The sequence below is a fragment of the Chiloscyllium plagiosum genome, unplaced genomic scaffold (assembly GCF_037043375.1).
Source record: "Chiloscyllium plagiosum isolate Xiang-an unplaced genomic scaffold, Cpla_swu_hap1 HiC_scaffold_21, whole genome shotgun sequence".
Classification (NCBI taxonomy): Eukaryota; Metazoa; Chordata; class Chondrichthyes; order Orectolobiformes; family Hemiscylliidae; genus Chiloscyllium; species Chiloscyllium plagiosum.
This window is the reverse complement of record NW_028270159.1, coordinates 50,836,751-50,856,639: the sequence shown is the minus strand read 5'-3', so window position 1 is coordinate 50,856,639 and position 19,889 is coordinate 50,836,751. Positions and strand designations below refer to the sequence as shown.

The 19,889-nt window shown below is 43.9% G+C and overlaps 1 protein-coding gene across 1 annotated transcript in view; it reads right to left on the bottom strand.

Annotated features, from left to right (window-relative positions):
- LOC122564642 (uncharacterized) overlaps window positions 1-19,889 on the bottom strand; it is a 609,322-nt gene that overhangs the window by 505,009 nt on the left and 84,424 nt on the right. Inside the window, exons 12-14 of the mRNA XM_087998559.1 lie at window positions 16,551-16,717; window positions 14,956-15,175; window positions 3,190-3,411 (exon numbers count right to left, since the gene is read on the bottom strand). Coding sequence (XP_087854685.1) covers window positions 3,190-3,411; window positions 14,956-15,175; window positions 16,551-16,717 — 609 coding nt within the window. The remainder of the gene's footprint in view (window positions 1-3,189; window positions 3,412-14,955; window positions 15,176-16,550; window positions 16,718-19,889) is intronic.

Genomic DNA, 19,889 nt, shown 5'->3' with positions numbered 1-19,889 from the left:
AACCCTTCCTATTCATATACCCATCCAGATGCCTTTTAAATGTTGCAATTGTACCAGCCTCCACCACTTCCTCTGGCAGCTCATTCCATACATGCACTACCCTCTGCGTGAAAAAGTTGCCTCTTAGGTCTCTTTTATATCTTTCCCCTCTCACCCTAAACCTATGCCCTCTAGTTCTGGACTCCCCCACCCCAGAGAAAAGACTTTGTCTATTTACCCTATCCATGCCCCTCATGATTTTATAAATCTCTGTAGGGTCACCCCTCAGCCTCTGACGCTCCAGGGAAAACAGCCCCAGCCTGTTCAGCCTCTCCCTGTAGCTCAGATCCTCCAACATCCTTGTAAGTCTTTTATGAACCCTTTCAAGTTTTACAACATCTTTCCGATAGGAAGGAGACCAGAATTGCACACAATATTCCAAAAGTGGCCTAACCAATGTCCTGTGCAGCCGCAACATGACCTCCCAACTCCTGTACTCAATACTCTGACCAATAAAGGAAAGCATACCAAACGCCTTCTTCACTATCCTATCTTCCTGCGACTGCACTTTCAAGGAGCTATGAACCTGCACTCCAAGGTCTCTTTGTTCAGCAACCCTCCCTAGGACCTTACCGTTAAGTGTATAAGTCCTGCTAAGATTTGCTATCCCAAAATGCAGCACCTCGCATTTATCTAAATTAAACTCCATCTGCCACTTCTCAGCCCATTGGCCCACCCTACCATTTCAATGGTATAATAGCCCAACAGATTTCTGAACTTGATTTCCTCCAGTTCTGAAGAAGAACAATGTTTACCTGAAATTTTAAATCGTCCTCTCTCCACAGATGCTGTCTGAGCTTCTGTATATACTGTACTTTATATTTTTATTCTTGATTTGCATATTTCTGAAATAGAGTGACTTGGCTTTTCTCTTTACAGATGTTGTATAACCTGCTGAGTATTTCTCGTACATTCTGTTCGTATTTCACAATATTTAAGGATTTAAAGTAGTCCATGACCTCCACAACCTCTAATGTAGCTTTTGTTGAAAGATTCTCCATTTATAAGCTGTTCACTTTGCAAACTGCCTCCTACAAGCTTAAGCAAAGTGAATTTGTTTCTTGCAGATTTGGTATTATTTAATCTTTCTGTTTTGCAATAACGTTTAGCAGTTACAATTCTTGCATGTTGTCTTCACCTCATATCAAGGGTTAAGTTAAAAATCATACAACACCAGGTGACAGTCCAACAGGTTTATCTGGAACCACTCGCTTTCGAAGTGTTGCTTCTTCATCAGATGAAGGAGCAGTGCTTCAAAAGCTAGTGATTCCAAATAAACCTATTGGACTATTACCTGGTGTTGAGATTTTTACCTTTGTCCACCCCAGTCCAACACCGACTCCTCCAAATCATCAAGAGTAAAGTCACTGTAATCTTACTAGATCACGGGACTTCTCGCCCATTAGAGCGAGACAGTTAGTGGCACAACAAATGATTAACATAAATTTTTAAAGTTCTGTACCATCTAAGTTTGTAGGAAGGTTGGGAATAAAAGTTCCAAAGAAAAAAGATTAATTAAATAGAGTACACTAATTATACTGGTTATTTTTCCAGAGACATTTGAAAATACATAAATGTTCTATTATTTTCATCATTATGTCTTGATGTTGAGAAAATATGGACAGTTTTTAACTTCCATCATCCAATGTTTATACCTGGGACTTTTATGGACTGAAACGGTTTCAGAAAGGAAAAACACGGTCTCAAAAATGGCCACAGTAATCACCTGACCATAGGCCTGACCAAACAAGAAGAACAACGGACAATAAAATTGTTTTTCCTTTCATCAAGAAACTATACTTGCTGCAGTTGTTTATTGGGGATTGCTTACAAATATGTAGGCTTCAATTCTACAGAGCTAGCAAACTCCCACATAATAATGTAACTTCTCATTCACTTTGGCAAACATTAAATAGATCTGCCTAAGGCAGACAAGACAATCATGGCAGGAAAATGGTATCAGATCACTAGTGCTCCAGTTGCTACTGAAATAGAGCCCTGAACACCTGGAAAACATAAATCAGGGATCTGAGGCATACACTGAATCATAACTGCAATTGTGAGAAGAACCGGGCAGACTGTACGCTCTGCAAACTCTGCCCATTTGAACCAGTGCAGTGACAATAACTAGCAGTCTTTAATAGGACTTAAAATACATACAGCTTTTAAAAGAAATTTGCAGAAAGAGCCCCCAAAACATTCCAGAGCACTATTAGCTCACGTGAGACCTACCCCAACAACCTGAGCCTCAGGCTTCACAGTACTCACACTGTGGATCGCAACCAGAGTATCACCGATCTGATATTATACTTAAAATCGTTTAATTTCATGGTTAATAAATTATTAACTCTCTAAATGCTGCTCCAAACTGAAATTTTGTTTTTAGTGGAGGCAAGAAGTTTTAAAAATAAACTTAATATAGTCTCAACACAGGTATTGTAATGAAATTTGTTCAGTGGATTTTGTACATGGCGACAACATGACTTTAGGCATGCTAACTGGCTCTCTGTGATCAACACCATCAAAACTTACTTTCTGGTTGGCCAATTTTAAATAATAAAAGTCTATACCAAAATCCATAATGGAAACTGCCTATGCAATCATGCCATGCTATAATTACACCCTTCCAATAGTAGTGGCATTGTAGCAACTCAGTTTTACATCTTCCTAATTCCTCATTTTACAGTATGCTGAAACTCCTAGACTGCAAACAGCTCTTCTGTACATTTCTCAACTGCTGTGCAACGGTGACCAAGTTAATATAACTTGAAATATAATATAAAATGAAAGGCAGTATGCATAGATTTTGCAATGAAACTGAACAAGCTGCAAAAACTCCCAATCCTTAATGCTGTTTCCGATGAAGATTAAACTTGGCTTTCATTTCCAATCTGAAACTGCAATTAATCAAGTAGCAGTACAGTATATCAATAGTCTTAAACTCGACAGACATGTTACATACATATTAATCTTCTATTTACAATCTCACAAATTGAGAGTAATCCTTAACCACATCATAAACAGACACACAACAAGAGGCGAAACAGATTGAGCTTCCTGTACAATATCCAACTCAGGGCTGCATTTAAGGAACATTCATTTGTGTTAACAATTCAATTTGAAGAAGTCAGCAAGACATCAAACCCTTACCAGCTCTGAGGAAGGCAGTGGGCAGTTCCAAAGGCACGACAGGATCCTGATTAATCCCTCCGTCTCCACAGCTGGATAAGACGACAATTTTGGCCTTCAATTTCAGCTCAAGGATCTCAGGAATGGTCAGTAAATAGGAACGCTCCTCCACTAGTTCTCCTGCAACTGGAGGTGGGTGTGGGGTAAAGACCAACACACCATCCTCCCAGCTTCCATAAGTTGCTGCAACATCAGAAAGATCATCATCAGAGAAGCATTCTGTCACTCACTCTGTCAAACTCCTTGGTGTTGCAGTTTCTGTTTGCCCATGTCAAAGACACCATTGTACCCATCAAACACTCCCAAGACATGTATAGCATGCTGTGAGATACAGAGTAAAATTGCCTCTACACTGTCCCCATCAAACACTCCCAGGACAGGGACAGCCTGTCGTTAAATATAGAATAAAGCTCCCTGTACGCTATCCCATCAAAACCTCCAAAGGCAGATACTCCATGGATTAGATACAAAGTAAATCTTATCACTGTCCCATCAGTTGTTTCCAGAGTCAGAAGACTTTCTTCCTCACTATCTGCCAGAGCAGATTACTTTAATTTGTAGAACAGGTCTAATTTTCAATTCATTGATTTGTGTCATTGATAGCCACAGGCGAGGTGCCAGAAACCAGGAGGTTGGCTAACGCAGTGCCACTCTTTAAGAAAGGTGGTATGGAAAAGGTGTACTATAGACCGGTGAGCCTGACATCGGTAGTGGGCAAGTTGTTGATAGGAGTCCTGAAGGATAAGATCTACATGTATTTGGAAAGGCAAGGACTGATTAATGATAGTCAACGTGGCTTTGCGTGTGGGAAATCATGTCTCACTAACTTGATTGAGTGTTTTGAACAGGTAACGAAGAGGTTTGTTGAGGGCAGAGTGGTGGACATGATCTATATGGACTTCAGTAAGGCATTCGACAAGGTTCCCCATGGGAGACTGATTAGCAAGGTTAGATCTCATGGAATACAGGGAGAACTAGCCATTTGGATACAGAACTGACTCAAAGGTAGAAGACAGAGGGTGGTGGTGGAAGTTGCTTTTCAGACTGGAGGCCTGTGACCAGCAGCATGCCACAGGATCAGTGCTGGGTTCACTGCCTTTCATCATTTATATAAATGATTCGGACGTGAGCATAAGAGGTATGGTTAGTAAGTTTGCAGAAGACATTGAACTTGGAGGTGTAGTGCTCAGCAAAGAAGGTGACCTCAGAGTACAACGGGATCTTGATCAAATGGGCCAATGGGCCGTTAAGTGGCAGACGGAGTTTAGTTTAGATAAATGTGAGGTAAATCAGGCAGGTTAATGGTATATTATACGCTTAATGGTGAGGTCTTGTGGAGTGTTGCTGAACAAAGAGTCCTTGGAGTGCAGATTCATAGCTCCTTTAAATTGGAGTCACAGATATCTAGGATAGTGAAGAAGCATTTGATAAGCTTGCCTTTAATGATCAGTGCATTGAGTACAAGAGTTGGTAGCTGTTGCAGCTGTACAGGACAGTCCCATTCCATATACGCTTCACCCTCCATTGGAATACTGCATGCTATCGGAAGGATGTTGTGAAACTTGAAAGGGTTCAGAAAGGTCTACAAGGATGTTGCCAGGGTTGGAGGGTTTGAGCTATAGGGAGAGGCTGAATAGACTGGGGCTATTTTCCCTGGAGCATCAGAGGCTGAGGGGTGACATTATAGAGATTTAGAAAATCATGAGGGGTATGGCTAGGTAAATAGAGGTCTTTTCTCTGGGGTGGGGGAGTCCAAAATTAGAGGTCATAGGCTTAAGGTGAGAGAGGAAAGATTTAAAAGGGACTTAAGTGGCAACTTTTTAACTCAGAGGTTGAAGCATATATGGAATGTAACTAGATTTATTTAGGATATCAAGCTAGCCTGGATGAGTTGGACTGAAGGGCCTATTTCCATGCTGTATATCTCCATGACCGGCAGCCAGTCATCCATTTACCAAGTCCTTCACAAGGGCCAACTGGTATAAGCCACGATAGAAATGCAGCATTAGACTGAGTTTTAGATCATAAGACCATAAGACATAAGAGCAGAAGTAGCCTATTTGGCTTTATTATTCAATGAGATCAAAGCTGATTAATCTGATAATCTTCAACTCCTTTCCTGCCTTTTTGATACAACCCTTGATATCCTTAGTAATTAAAAATCTGCCTATCCCCACCTTGAATATACTCAACGAAACAGTCTTGACAGATCTCAGTGGTAAGTGTTGAGAGTGTGGTGCTGGAAAAGCACAGCAGGTCCAAGGAGCAGGAGAATCAACATTTCGGGCATATACCCTTGATCAGGAATGAGGCTTGTGGGCTGGGGGGGGGAGCTGAGAGATAAACGGAGTGGGGGGGAGGGGGGTAACTGAGAATGCAATAGGTAGACGAAGGTGACGAGAAAATGATAGGTCAGAGAGGAGAGTGGTGCGGACAGATAGAAAAGGTGCTATACAGGTCAGGAGGGTGGTGCCGAGTCAGAGGCTTGGGACTGGGATAACGTGGGGGGAGGGGAAATGAGGAAACTGGTGAAATCCACATTGATCCTGTGTGGTTGCAGGGTCCCAAGGTGGAAGGTGAGGCATTCTTCCTCCAGGCATCGGGTCGTAAGGGTTTGGCAATGGAGGAGGCCCAGGACCTCCATGTCCTTGGCAGAGGGCAAGGGAGAGTTGAAATGTTCAGCCACGGGTCAGTGGGGTTGGTTGGTGTGGGTGTCCCAGTGATGCTCTCTGAAACAATCCACAAGCTGGCGTCCTGTCTCCCCGATGTAAAGGAGACCACATCAGGGTAACGGATACAGTAGATGACATTGATGGAGGTACAAGTAAATTTCCGTCAGATTTGGAAGGATCCTTTGGGGCCTTAGACAGAGGTGGGGGGGGGGGGGGGGAGGTGTGGGCGCAGGTGTTGAACTTCTTTCGGTGGCAGAGAAAAGTGCTGGGAGTGGGGTGTGGGCAGGTGGGGGGGGTGGGGGGTGGATCTGACGAGGGAGTTGCGGAGGGAATGATCTCTCCGGAACACTGATAGGAGTGGGGAGGGAAATATGCCTCTGGTGGTGGGGTCCATTTGTAGGTGGCAGAAGTGGCAGAGGATGATGTGATTCATACGGAGATTGGTGAGGTGGAAGGTGAGGACCAGGGGATTCTGTCCTTCTTGTGTTGGGAGGGGTGAGGTTCAAGGGCAGAGGTGCGGGAAGTGGAGGAGATACGCGGGAGGGCATTGTTGACCACGGGTGAAGGGAAATTGCGATCTTGGAAGGAGCAGACCATCTGGGATTTCCTAAGGTCAAATTGGTCATCCTGCGAATAGATGCGGCAGAGGCAGAGGAATTGGGAATAAAGGATGGCATTTTTACAGCAGGTAGGGTAGGAGGAGGTGTAATCTAGGTAGCTGTGGGAGGCGGTGGACTTGTAGTTGATGTCCGTGATTAGTAGTGTCGCCAGAGATGGAGAGGTCCAGGTAGGGGAGGGAGGTATTTAAGTCGGTCCAGGTGTATTTGAGGTCGAGATGGAAGGTGTTGGTGAAGTTGATGAACTGTTTAACCTCCTCGTGAGAACATGAGGTAGTGCCAATACGGTCACTGATGTAGCAGAGGATCAGGTGAAGGGGTGATGCTGGTGTAGCTGTGGAAGATGGACTGTTCCACGTACCAGACAAAGAGGCAGGCATAACTGGGTCAAATATGGGTGCCCATGGCTGCCGCTTTAGTTTGAAGGTAGTGTGAGGACTAGAAGGAGAAGTTGTTAAGGGTGAGGACCAGTTTAGCCAGGCGAATGAGGGTGTCAGTGGAAGGCATGGGAGGAAGAAACGGAAGGCCTCGGAGGCCTTGGTTGTGGCGGATGGATGGGTGCGGGGACTAGATGTCCATGGTGAAGATGTGGCATTGGGGGCCGGGGAAACAAAAGTCTTGGAAGAGGTGAAGGGCGTGGGTGGTGTCCTGAACGTAGGTGGGGAGTTCCTGGACTAAGGGGGACAGGAGGGTGTCAATATATGCAGAGATGACTTCAGTGGGACAGGAGCAGTGTGAACCTTTGGTAGGAGGTAGAATCAGGTGGTGCAGGGATCACAGATGATCAGGTTGAAGGCTGTGGATGGGAGATCCTTAAACGTGGTAAGGTTGTAGATGGTGTGGGGGATGATGGTTTGGTGATGGGAGGTGAGGTCATGGTTGAAGGGCAGTAGGAGAAGGTGTCTGCGAGTTGGCACTGGCTTCAGCACTGTAGAGGTCGGTGCGACAAACGTTCAGCGTTGCTTCTCTCTTTTCTATATGGTTAAAGAAGTTCTTACTTTTTTTTATGTTGCTTGCTAGTTTTTTTCTCACAGTTTATTTTCTCTTTAGTTTATTTTTGATCATCTTTTATTGGTTTTCAGAAGTTTGCCAATTCTGATTTAACACTAATGTTTGTCACACAGAACCAGTGAATCCCTACAGTGAAGAAGCAGGCCATTTCGACCATCAGATCCACAATGACCCTGTGTAAGGCATTCACCCAGACCCACTCGCCTACCCTATCCCGATAACCCTGCATGGCTAATTTACCCAGTCAGCACATCCCTGAACACTGAGCAATTTAGCCCTTCCTGATGAAGGGCTCCGCCCGAAACGTCGATTCTCCTACTCCTTGGATGCTGCCTGACCTGCTGTGCCTTGTCCAGCATCACACTCTCGACTATGAGCAATTTAGCATGCCCAGTCCATCCAACCTACACATCTTTGGACTGTGGGAGGAAACCGAAGTACCCAGAGGAAACCCATGCAGACACACGGGGAGAACGTGCAAACTCCATACCGACAGTCGCCTGAGGTTGGAATCAAATCAGGGTTCCTGTTGCTGTGAGGCAGCAGTGTTAACCTCGGAGCCACTGTGCCGTCCCAAAAACATATGCTTCTTCTTTCAAATTGAGACTGTCCTTAACTTTCCCAGTACAGGCTTCCCTGGATAATGAAGAAGCCATTATCTGGAGAGACCTTTGTTATAAAGGCATGCCATCTCTCTATGCTGTATGAGTCACTGCTCACAATGAAGGGTGCTGCCACTATTCTCTCTCAGTGCAGGAAATAAGAGAGTCTACTATTCTAACAAGAAACCACTTCCTAGTCTAAATAGAAGAGGCTCCTGAACTTCACAAGATATAGGTTATTATATGTTAGCTGTTAGTTCCAGGTCCCCTTGATACCATAGGCATTGGTCTAGAGAATTTGAAGAGGACTAGATCTCACTCCATCAAGATCCTAAGTTGCTCTGCATCCAAGTCTATGTTGCATCAGCATAGTGGGTGGTGCTAAAGACATTCTGCAGCATTAACCCTTTCAGATTCAAACACCAAATCTGTGAGCTCAGATATCAGTATTTTGACTCATATTGTGATTGAATCAGTGCCTTTGCTGTGTGGTCGAGGGAGTGGAAGCTATGAACTAATACATCAGTGAGTTAAGCTATTTCCCAGGGTGAGGTGGGGGAAGGAGCCCCTGGTGCTCACCTTCCACCTTACCAACCTTCGCATAAACCAAATCATCTGCCGACATTTCCGCCACCTCCAAAAAGACCCCACCACCAGGGATATATTTCCCTCCCCACCCCTTTCCGCCTTCCGCAAAGACCGTTCCCTCCGTGACTACCTGGTCAGGTCCACACCCCCCTAGAACCCACCCTCCCATCCTGGCACCTTTCCCTGCCACCGCAGGAACTGTAAAACCTGTGCCCACACCTCCTCCCTCACCTCTATCCAAGGCCCTAAAGGAGCCTTCCACATCCATCAAAGTTTTACCTGCATATCCACTAATATCATTTATTGTAACCGTTGCTCCCGATGCGGTCTCCTCTACATTGGGGAGACTGGGCGCCTCCTAGCAGAGCGCTTTAGGGAACATCTCCGAGACACCCGCACCAATCAACCACACCGCCCCATGGCCCAACATTTCAACTCCCCCTCCCACTCAGCCGAGGACATGGAGGTCCTGGGCCTCCTTCACCGCCGCTCCCTCACCACCAGAAGTCTGGAGGAAGAACGCCTCATCTTCCGCCTCGGAACACTTCAACCCCAGGGCATCAATGTGGACTTCAACAGTTTCCTCATTTCCCCTTCCCCCACCTCACCCTAGTTCCAAACGTCCAGCTCAGCACTGTCCCCATGACTTGTCCTACCTGCCTATCTTCTTTTCCACCTATCCACTCCACCCTCCCCCCCGCCCCTGACCTATCACCTTCATCCCCCCCCCCACTCACCTATTGTACTTTATGCTACTTTCTCCCCACCCCCACCCTCCTCTAGCTTATCTCTCCACGCTTCATCAGGAATATAGGCAGAGAGCCTAAAGGGCTTTTGCCCGAAACGTCGATTTTACTGCTCCTCGGATGCTGCCTGAACTGCTGTGCTCTTCCAGCACCACTAATCCATTCAGTCCATCTAGCCCGCTCAACCATTCAAACAGATCATGGTTCTTTATCAACCTGAATGCCAATTTTCTCCAGTAACTTCTTATCTCTTGATATTATTAGTATCCTGAAATCGATCAATTCTTGTCTTGATCATGCTTAATAGTCGAGCTTCCTCTTCCCTCTGGGATAAAGAATTCCAACAATTCACCACTCTAAGTGAAGAACATATATATAGAATGTACAGGATCAGGCCCTTCAGCCAATCGTGTCCGTGCCAACTATGATGGCATTCTAAACAAATCCCACCTGCCTGCATATAATCCTTATTGTGATTTGAACTCATGCCTTCGGAATATTATTCCAGTAACATAACTACTCTGTCAGCATTTCCTAGCAGCATCCATGTAACATTTAGAACATAGAACATCTACAGTACAGCACAATATAGGTATTTCAGCCCAAGATGTTGTGCCATCCTTTTACCCTACTCTAAGATCAAAGTAATCTACATACCCTTCATTTTACTATCATCCATGTGCCTATCCAAGAGTCGCTTAAATGTCCCTAATGTATCAGACTCTACTACCACTACTGGCAGTGCATTCCACGCACCCACCATTCTCTGTGTTAAGGACCTACCTCTGACATCTCCCCTAAACCTTCCTCCAATCACCTTAAAATTATGCCCCCTCATGATAGCCATTTCCGCCATGGGATAAAGTTTCTCACTATTCACTCTGTCTGTGCCTCTCATCATCTTGAACATCAAGTCGCCTCTCATCTTTCTTCACTCCAATGAGAAAAGCCCTTGCCCCCTCAACTTTTCTAAATAAGACATGCCCATGCAGCATCCTGGTAAATCTCCTCTGCACTCTCTCTAAAGTTCCACATCCTTCCTATGAAGCAACCGAGTGGTCTAACCAGGGCTCTACAGAGCTGCAGCATAACCTCACAGCTCTTAAACTCAATCCCCCTGCTAATGAAAGCCAATACACCATACACCTTCTTAACAACCCTATCAAGTTGGGTGGCAACTTTGAGGGATCCGTGGATGTGGACCCTGTGGGATATAGGTAAAGCAATGTTACTTCTGCAACATAATTGTTTATTAACATCAGTATATAATTGTTTCAGCCAAATTGATAATTGCTTAATAACACCAGTATCAGCCAAAAGCTGAATTAATGATTGCTTATGTAAGGCAAAAAAATAAAAACTAACACAGGAATGAAAACTATGTGGAAGAAAAACATAGTTACTTTTCATTCGCTAAAATGTGCATACAGGAATGCAGACAGTTACAGATAGACAGATAAGGTGAAAAGAGCATCAAGATATGCCAAGCTCAGCGCGTTTCCCTCATGTCAGCACTGAAGTGAGCCAAGTCACTTACAAATAAGGGATAGGGGTGAGAGTGGCCCGGCTTGGAGTAGGGGGAGAAGTAAACAAGGGCGGAGCGCAGCTGGGCAGGAGCAGAACACAGTAAGGAATATTGATAGGTTTGAAGGCCAATGAGGTAAACAGGGAAGTACGGAGAATTAAACTGTATAAATTGTGGAGTAATTTCTGGATCGGGGTGGCTACTTGCTAGTCACCCTTCTTGCAAAAACGTCTCAATAAAATTCGCTGCTTCAGAATTTGACTTGGACTGAAATTTATTATATTGTGAGCTCTGTTTCTCACAGACCCCAAAATCTCTCTGTTCCTCCACTCAAGAGTTCTGCCTTTAATCCTGTAATCAAATTTGACCTTCCAAGATGAATCACTTCACATTTTGCCAAGTTGAACTCTATCTGCCTCTTGTCAGCCCAGTTCTGCATCCTGTCAATGTCCCATTGCAACCTACAACAGCCTGTCAACATTATCCACCATCCCACCAAACTTCGTGTCATCGGCAAACTTACTAACCCGCACTTCCACTGCCTCATCCAGGTCATTAATAAAAATCACAAAGAGCAGAGGTTCCAGAATACATCCTCGCGGAACACCACTGATCACTGAGCTTCAGGCTGAATATTTTCCAACTATTACCACCCTCTGTCTTCTACGGGCCAGCCAATTCTGTATCCAGACAACTAAATTTCCCTGTGTCCCATGCCTCTTTACTTTCTGAATGAGCCTACCACGAGGAACCTTATCAAATGCCTTGTTAAAATCCATCTACGCCACATCCACTGCTCTGCCTTCATCAATGTGTTTTGTCACATCCTCAAATAATTCAATAAGGCTTGTGAGGGATGACCTGCCCCGCACAAAGCCATGCTGACTATCTCTAACCAAATTATGGTTTTCCAAGTAATCAGAAATCCTGCCTTTCAGAATTCTCTCCAAGAATTTGTCCACCACTGACGTAAGACTGGCTGGTCTGAAATTCCCAGGATTATGCCTATTCCCTTTCTTGAACAAAGGAATAACATTTGCCACCCTCCAATCATCTGGCACTACTCCAGGGGACAGTGAGGATGCAAAGATCATTGCCAAAGGTGCAGCAATGTCTTCCCTCAATTCCTGTAAGCACCTTGGGTGCATAGAACATAGAACATAGAACAATATAGCACAGAACAGGCCCTTCGGCCCACGATGTTGTGCTGAACATTTGTCCTAGCTTAAGCACCCATCCATGTACCTATCCAATTGCCGCTTAAAGGTCACCAAAGATTCTGACTCTGCCACTCCCACAGGCAGCGCATTCCATGCCCCCACCACTCTCTGGGTAAAGAACCCACCCCTGACATCTCCTCTATACCTTCCACCCTTCACCTTAAATTTATGTTCCCTTGTAACACTCTGTTGTACCCGGGGAAAAGGTTTCTGAATGTCTACTCTATCTGTTCCTCTGATCATCTTATAAACCTCTATCAAGTCACCCCTCATCCTTCGCCGTTCCAACGAGAAAAGGCCTAGCACTCTCAACCTATCCTCGTACGACCTATTCTCCATTCCAGGCAACATGCCGGTAAATCTTCTCTGCACCCTCTCCAAAGCTTCCACATCTTTCCTAAAGTGAGGCGACCAGAACTGCACACAGTACTCCAAATGTGGCCTAACCAAAGTCCTGTACAGGGTATATACTGTCTGACCCGGGGACATATCTATCCTTAAGTTTTTCAAAATTTTCAACAAAATTTTTGAAATTCCACCTTGTCTCAATCTGAAATAGCCTGTCCCTTATTCTGAAATGGTGTTCTATTCTGGTTCTAGATTCACCAGCTAGGGAAAAGATGCAGTCAACATTTACCCTTTTACATCTTATAAGAATCGCCTAAGTTTCAGTGGCATAATCTCTCATTCTTTGAAACGCTGGAAAGTACACCCCCATTCTACTCAATCTCACGATTGAAGGGATTGGATAAAGAGGTCATAGCTATACAGTTGTGGTCTCACCATTACTCTGTACAAATGCAGGAAGGTGCTTTTATTCCAGCACTCCAATTCTCTTGTGATGAAGGCCAACATACTTACTTGCCTTCTGAATTGCCTACTGCACCTGCATCCTAGCTTTCAGTGACTTACGAACAAGGCCATCCACTCTCTTTGTACAGTAAAACTTCCTAATCTCTCATCATTTTTTTTTTCTAGCAAGGGGATAAATTCACATGTATTCATGCTATATTTCATCTTCCATGTTCTTGCCCATTCATGTAAGCTGTCTAAATCCCTTGCAGCCTCCTCACGACACGACACCGACAGCCTTTGAACAAATAACCAAATGAGATCACTCTGAAATAGTGCACTGAAACTTATTATTGAAGGAACCCTTAACCACTCGACCTTCAAGGGTAGTTTGGCATGGTAATAAAAACTGGCCTAGGCAGCCTGTGCATTCCTAAATAAAATAGAAATGACAACACCGAAAAAGCTGGAAATCTGAAAGTCAGAACAAGAAGTCCTGTGAATCTACAATAATGTCAGGCAACACCCATCTGACAACCCAAATCCATCTGATCCTGTCTCAGGTATGGCAGGAGCAGGATTTTCAACACTCTTCCAGTGATAATGGCAACACTAACTCCAGAAAATTGGAAACATGCAGCAAATAATAAGGAAACTAGCAGGGAAAAATTGGGCTTGTTCTCACATATCTACCTGTAGCAGATGCATCTATTCCAAACAGCACCAGAAATACTGGAAATACACTGTCCTTCCTTTACTGTCCCTGGGTCAAAATCCTGGAACTCTTTTTGTAACAGCCACACCTTCTGACTTCTCAAAGTTGGTTCATAATCTAATAAGACACCAGTCACGTGCATGATGGAATACTCTCAACTTGCCTGGATGGATGCTGCTTCAATAACATTCAAGAAGCTCAATACCGTCCAAGGCAAAACAGCCACCCAGCAGCTACAACATTCACTTCCTTCAATCCTGACACACATTATCGGCAGGAGTGGGTACCATCATCAAGAAGCGCTGCAACAACTTACTCAGGCTCCTTCACCAATACTATCTAGAGGGACAATAGCAGCAGTTACATGGGAACATTCTGTTCCCCCTGCAAGTTCCTCTTAAGGACATAAACCATCCTGACTTGGAAATATATATCACTGTTCCTTCAGTGTCACTGGATCAAAATCCTGGAAACCCCGCCCTAACAACACTGTAGGTGCACCTATAGCACCTGACCACAGCAGCTCAAGGAGGCAGCTCAGCACTGCCTTCTCAAAGGCAATTACAGACAGTCCAACTAACACTTCCCACATCTGTGAATGAATAAAATACAGTTTCTGATTGGAAGGGGCTATAGTTTACTCGTAACGGATCTCTTCCCACATCTTGCGCTGAACATCTATGGAACAAATGAGAACTCTAAGTTTCACTTTTGACTATGTTATCTGTTACCTGCAAGAAAAAAAGTCATGATTTTTCCCGCACTTTCCCCAGGACCGTTAAAATGATCATTTTGATGAGAAATCTCTACAGGTTACAGATTGGAAGGTTAGATCCAAGTGACTAGTTGATGCTAGAAGTTTGAACTGGTAATTGAGATATTGTTATCCAAAGGTATTAAGGGAAATGGGGTAAAGGCGTGTATTTGAAATGTGCTTGCGGATCAGCCATGGTTTTATTGAATGGAGGAATAAGCTCAGGAGGCTGAATAGCCTACTCCTGTTCTTGACTACCTGTGTTCCTATATAACCTACTGTACCTAACTAATTATATTTCATGTAAGGCCCCAGTAGAAGACATTTATCCCATCAACAACAAATGAACTTTGACCTGAGTGAGCAAAAGTGTCACAGCACCAGCTGATCACTGTCATCGTTGCACCATGGTAATACAAATTTGAGGATTTATCATGCTCTGGCTCAATGGTCTTTAGACTCCAAGGTCTGGAAGCTCTGCTTACCGATATGCACGATTGCCATGTGCGGAAGTTGGCTGAGCACACGCTTTTTAGTTGCTTCCTCGCCCATGACGGCCTCTGTTTGCAGATACTCAGCCACTTTGATAACCTCCTTCTGGGCTCCGATTAATGGTCCCCAAGGCTTCCAAACTCTTCCCCACAAGGACAATGGTGAAGAGAAATGTGGGCTTCCCACAACCAGTGCCTGGGATTTGCTGAATATCTGAAAGTGGAAATAGGTTTCAAAAAACTGGAAAGGAAACAGGTAGCTGCATTTCTAGAGCCTGTCACAACCTCAACACGTCGTAAAAGTGCAACATAGCCAATGAAATATTCTTGAAATGTGGCCACAGGCAGCAACTAAATTATGGACAGCAAGGTGCCACATTCAGCAATGGCCAGATAATCTGGTTCACCGACGGTGGTCGAAGGATGAATATGGGCCAGTGCAATGAGAATAATCTTTCTACTGGTCTTAGGATATTTTATGTAAAACTTGACAAGGCAGGTGGGATCTTGTATTTAATGGTACATGCAAAAGACAACACTTCTGGCATTGTAGCACATTTTCATACTGCACTGGAGCGTCAATCTAAATTTTCTGTCGCAGTGGGACTTGAATCCTTGATATTTTAACAAGACTAAGTGCTGCCACTTAGCCACAGCTGACACCTAACTAAGTGAATAAAGACTAATTTTTAACCAACGTTTCTACTCTTCTTTTCATTATTTGGAGATGCCAGTGTTGGACTGGGGTGTACAAAGTTAAAAATCACACACCAGGTTATAGTCCAACAGGTTATTTTATTTTATAGTCCAACCTGTTGGACTATAATCTGGTGTGTGATTTTTAACTTCTTTTCATTGCCTTTAATGATCTTTATTAATGCATCAACTTTGCATCTACTCAAACGTCTAAAACTACCTTCAAGTGTTGCAGATCAAATTTAGAGCTTTATTATTTGTTTCTATCTGAACAGTATTCAAATGTATCTCAGGAACAGCAGTGTCAGTGACCCAGAGTCATGCTCCCAGTCTGTATAGTCAGGCTACACTCTCACAGACAGCTACACCCTGGTTTGAGGAAGAATCTACTGAGAAGCTTCACCAGTATAGATTTGTATTGAATGTTTAATCAGAGTGAGATCATAAGGCATTCCAAAATCACACGGTTCTCTGAACAAATTTGTACAACTCAGTAATACTGTTACAAGCTTTGTGGCGAGGACCAGCTTGAGGGCAGCTATGTAGCTTCCATGAAGATACCGTGGGCGGCACGGTGGCCCAGTGGTTAGCACTGCTGCCTCACAGCGCCAGAGACCCGGGTTCAATTCCCGCCTCAGGCGACTGACTGTGTGGAGTTTGCACGTTCTCCCCGTGTCTGCGTGGGTTTCCTCCGGGTGCTCCGGTTTCCTCCCACAGTCCAAAGATGTGCAGGGTCAGGTGAATTGGCCAGGCTAAATTGCCCGTTGTGTTAGGTAAGGGGTAGATGTAGAGGTAGGGGTATGGGTGGGTTGCGCTTCGGCGGGGCGGTGTGGACTTGTTGGGCCGAAGGGCCTGTTTCCACACTGTAATGTAATCTAATCTAAAATACATGCCTGCTTGAATGGTGGAATGAAGTACGGAGATCTGGCAACAATGGTATTTGTGGATGTACAGTTGACAAGGTGATTCACAGTGTCCATGAGTCCCAGATTCTGTAGCCCACACAGTTCCTGGTGAGATCCACCCATCTGCTCCAGCATACCCATTGTTGTAACAGGTCCTAAGACACAAAGAGAAGGAGGAAGTCTGCTGAATGGGAAATATATCAAACACCTGATTCAGATTAAATAGATAATAGACTACTTTTTAAAGACCAATGTGGTGCAAGTGCACTGTCTTTTTCTCATACTCCACTGGTCAGAATCTAAATTTAAATTTATGACCAATTTACACTAATCTATCCATTTTGGAATACAAATCCACTAACCAGATTTCTTTAATAAATAACAGAACAATTAATTTATGATTAAACAACACTTATTCAATAAAAATGTAAAACATATTAACATATAATGTAGAATATTATAGTATAAAACTATAACCTAAATAATCTCACACATGCCTCTTGTTAACAGAAAAATTAAAAATATATTCTCTCTGCAGGTAGGAACTACACGAAAAGTAATATTTGGCCAAATAATTGTTAATTTCTGAACAAACAAAGGACAAGATTGAAATTTTCCAACTTTGCATACCACAGATGGTAGCACTGGAATCCTTTCAGAAGCTGCTCATTCCGAAGAATCATAGAATTATTACAGTGCAGGAGGAGGTATTCAGTTCTATTATCTGGTCCGGTTTTATTACCTTGTGCCAATTTCCTGCCTTTTTCCCATATCTTTGCACACCATTACAATCCAAAAAGAAACCATCCAACGTCTTCCTAAATATTTCAATTGAGCCTGCCTCCACCACAGTTCCAGGCAGTGCACTCCACACACTAACAACTCTCTGTGCAAGGAAGGTTCTCTTCACAGCAATCGAGCTGTGTTTGCAAGTCACTTTAAATCAATGCCCTCTGGTGCTTGTTCCTTTTACAAGCAGAAACAGCTTCAACCTATCTACTACGTCCAGCAAGCTCATGATTTTGAAAACTTCAATCAGATCTCAATGTGGAGAGGAAGTCTTCCAGAAGCTTCTCAGGAGAACAGCTACTAATTTCCATCCCTTGCATTGGATTCTCAGAAGATCTTCCAAAGCAGGTGGATGATGAGGACTTGATAATTTCTCTCCGATCTCAAATGAACTGAACTCCAAATAGTATCAAATAGCCACAACTTCTGACAGCCATAAATTCAAACATTCCAAGCAGTTAGCTTACTGGCATTGCCTATAACACATACCAATCTATCAATTTCATAATAAAAAGCCACCAACCAGGCTTCTTTAATAAACAACCGAACAACTGGTTTATGATTAAATCAAGACTTATTCAATAAAGATGTAAAGTTTAATAACACCCAATGACAGTATAAAAATGTATCATTCTAAATGACTTTACCTTGCCAGCTCCACCTTAATATAAATGACTGCCTGCAAGTGTCTTTGAAAAAACCTGGTGTACTTTCAGTGACTTTAAAAAAAGGTCCATAAAAGCTCAGTCTTTCGAGTGAATTGAATTGAATTGAATTTATTGTCACATGTACCGAGGCACAGTGAAAAGCTTTGTCTTGCGAGCGATACAGGTAGATCACAGAGTTAAGTAGCATAGATAGTAAATAATAGGTAAACGGCAACAAACACAAAAACACAGGTACAGGTGAATGTTAAGAGTTTGAGAGTCCATTCAGTATTCTAACAACAGTTGGGTAGAAACTGTTTTGAAACCAGCTGGTGCGTGTGTTCAGGCTTCTGTACCTTCTCCCTGATGGTAGAGGTTGTAGAAAAACATTGCCAGGGTGGGATGGATCTTTGAGAATGCTGGCGGCCTTTCCTTGACAGTGGGCCTGGTAGATGGATTCTATAGATGGGAGGTTGGCCTTTGTGATTGTCCGGGCCGAGTTCCCCACTCTCTGTAACCGCCTCCGATCTTGAATGGTACAGTTGCCACACCAGGTAGTGATACATCCAGACAGAATGCTCTCGATGGCGTCCCTATAAAAGTTGGTAAGGGTATTCACCATCATGCCAAATGTCCTCAGCTGCCTGAGGAAGAAGAGACGTTGTTGGGACATTGTAACCAGTGCATCCACATGAAGAGTCCAAGAAAACTTGTTGTGGATGACCACTCCCAGGAGCTTGACACTCTCCACTCGTTCCACCTCTGTGCTGTTAACGTGTAGGAGGGCATGAGTAACATCCTGCCGAAAGTCAATAATGAGTTCCTTGGTTTTGCTGGCATTGAGAGCTAGGTTGTTCTCAGTGCACCATTTTTCCAGGTCTTTCACCTCCCGTCTGTGGTCTGTTTCGTTGCCATCTGAGATTTTACCAATTATGGTGGTGTCATCAGCGAACTTGTAATAATGAGCATTAGCCTGGTATTTGGTGACTCAGTCATGGGTCTAAAATGAGTACAGTAGAGGGCTGAGTACGCACCCTGAGGGGGCTCCAGTGTTGAATGTTAGTGAGCTTGAACAAATGAATGAATAAATTTTCACTGTTTTAAAACTCATCAATTGCTCAACAAAAAAAAATGGAAGCAATTTCATAACAATTACTACACCTTACAGCTGTTAGGATACTGGGGGAAAACTCCCATGACCATTTTCAAAATAACACGTCAGGATCTTCTACATGCACCGAAGATGCAATGACTGATCTAAAAGGGGCACCATCAGCAGTGTGGTAATGCTGCAGTGGAATGTCAGCCTGTGCTACAGAATCATACAATTCCTACAGTGTGGAAGCAGACCATTCAGCCCATCGAATCCACACTGACCCTCTGAAGAGCATCCTTCCCAGATCCACCCCTTATCCCATCCCTATAACCCTGCATTTCCCATGGCTAATGTACCGAGCCTGCACATCCCTGGACATTAGGGGTAATTTAGCATTGCCAGTCTATCTAACCTGTACATCTTTGGACTGTGGGAGGAGATCAGAGTACCCACGTGCAAACCCCACACAGACAGGGGCCACAGGGTGGAGCTGAACACAGGTGCCTGGCATTGTGAGTCAGCAGTGCTAACCGCTGAGCTACTGTGCCAACTCGACTATAGGCTCAAATCTCGAGAATGAGAATTGAACAGAAACCTCCTTACTCAGAAGTGAGTGGTCCACTACTGAACCACAAGTGGCAACTAATTTCTCCTGAAAGTTTTGTCTCCTTCATACAGAAAGGGAATATAGAAACAAAATCAATGATCAAGAGTGCAGTGATGAATGCAGGATTGCTTGAGATTTACATTGTAAATAGTTGATACTGGATTGAAGGAATCAATTTTGTAATCTTA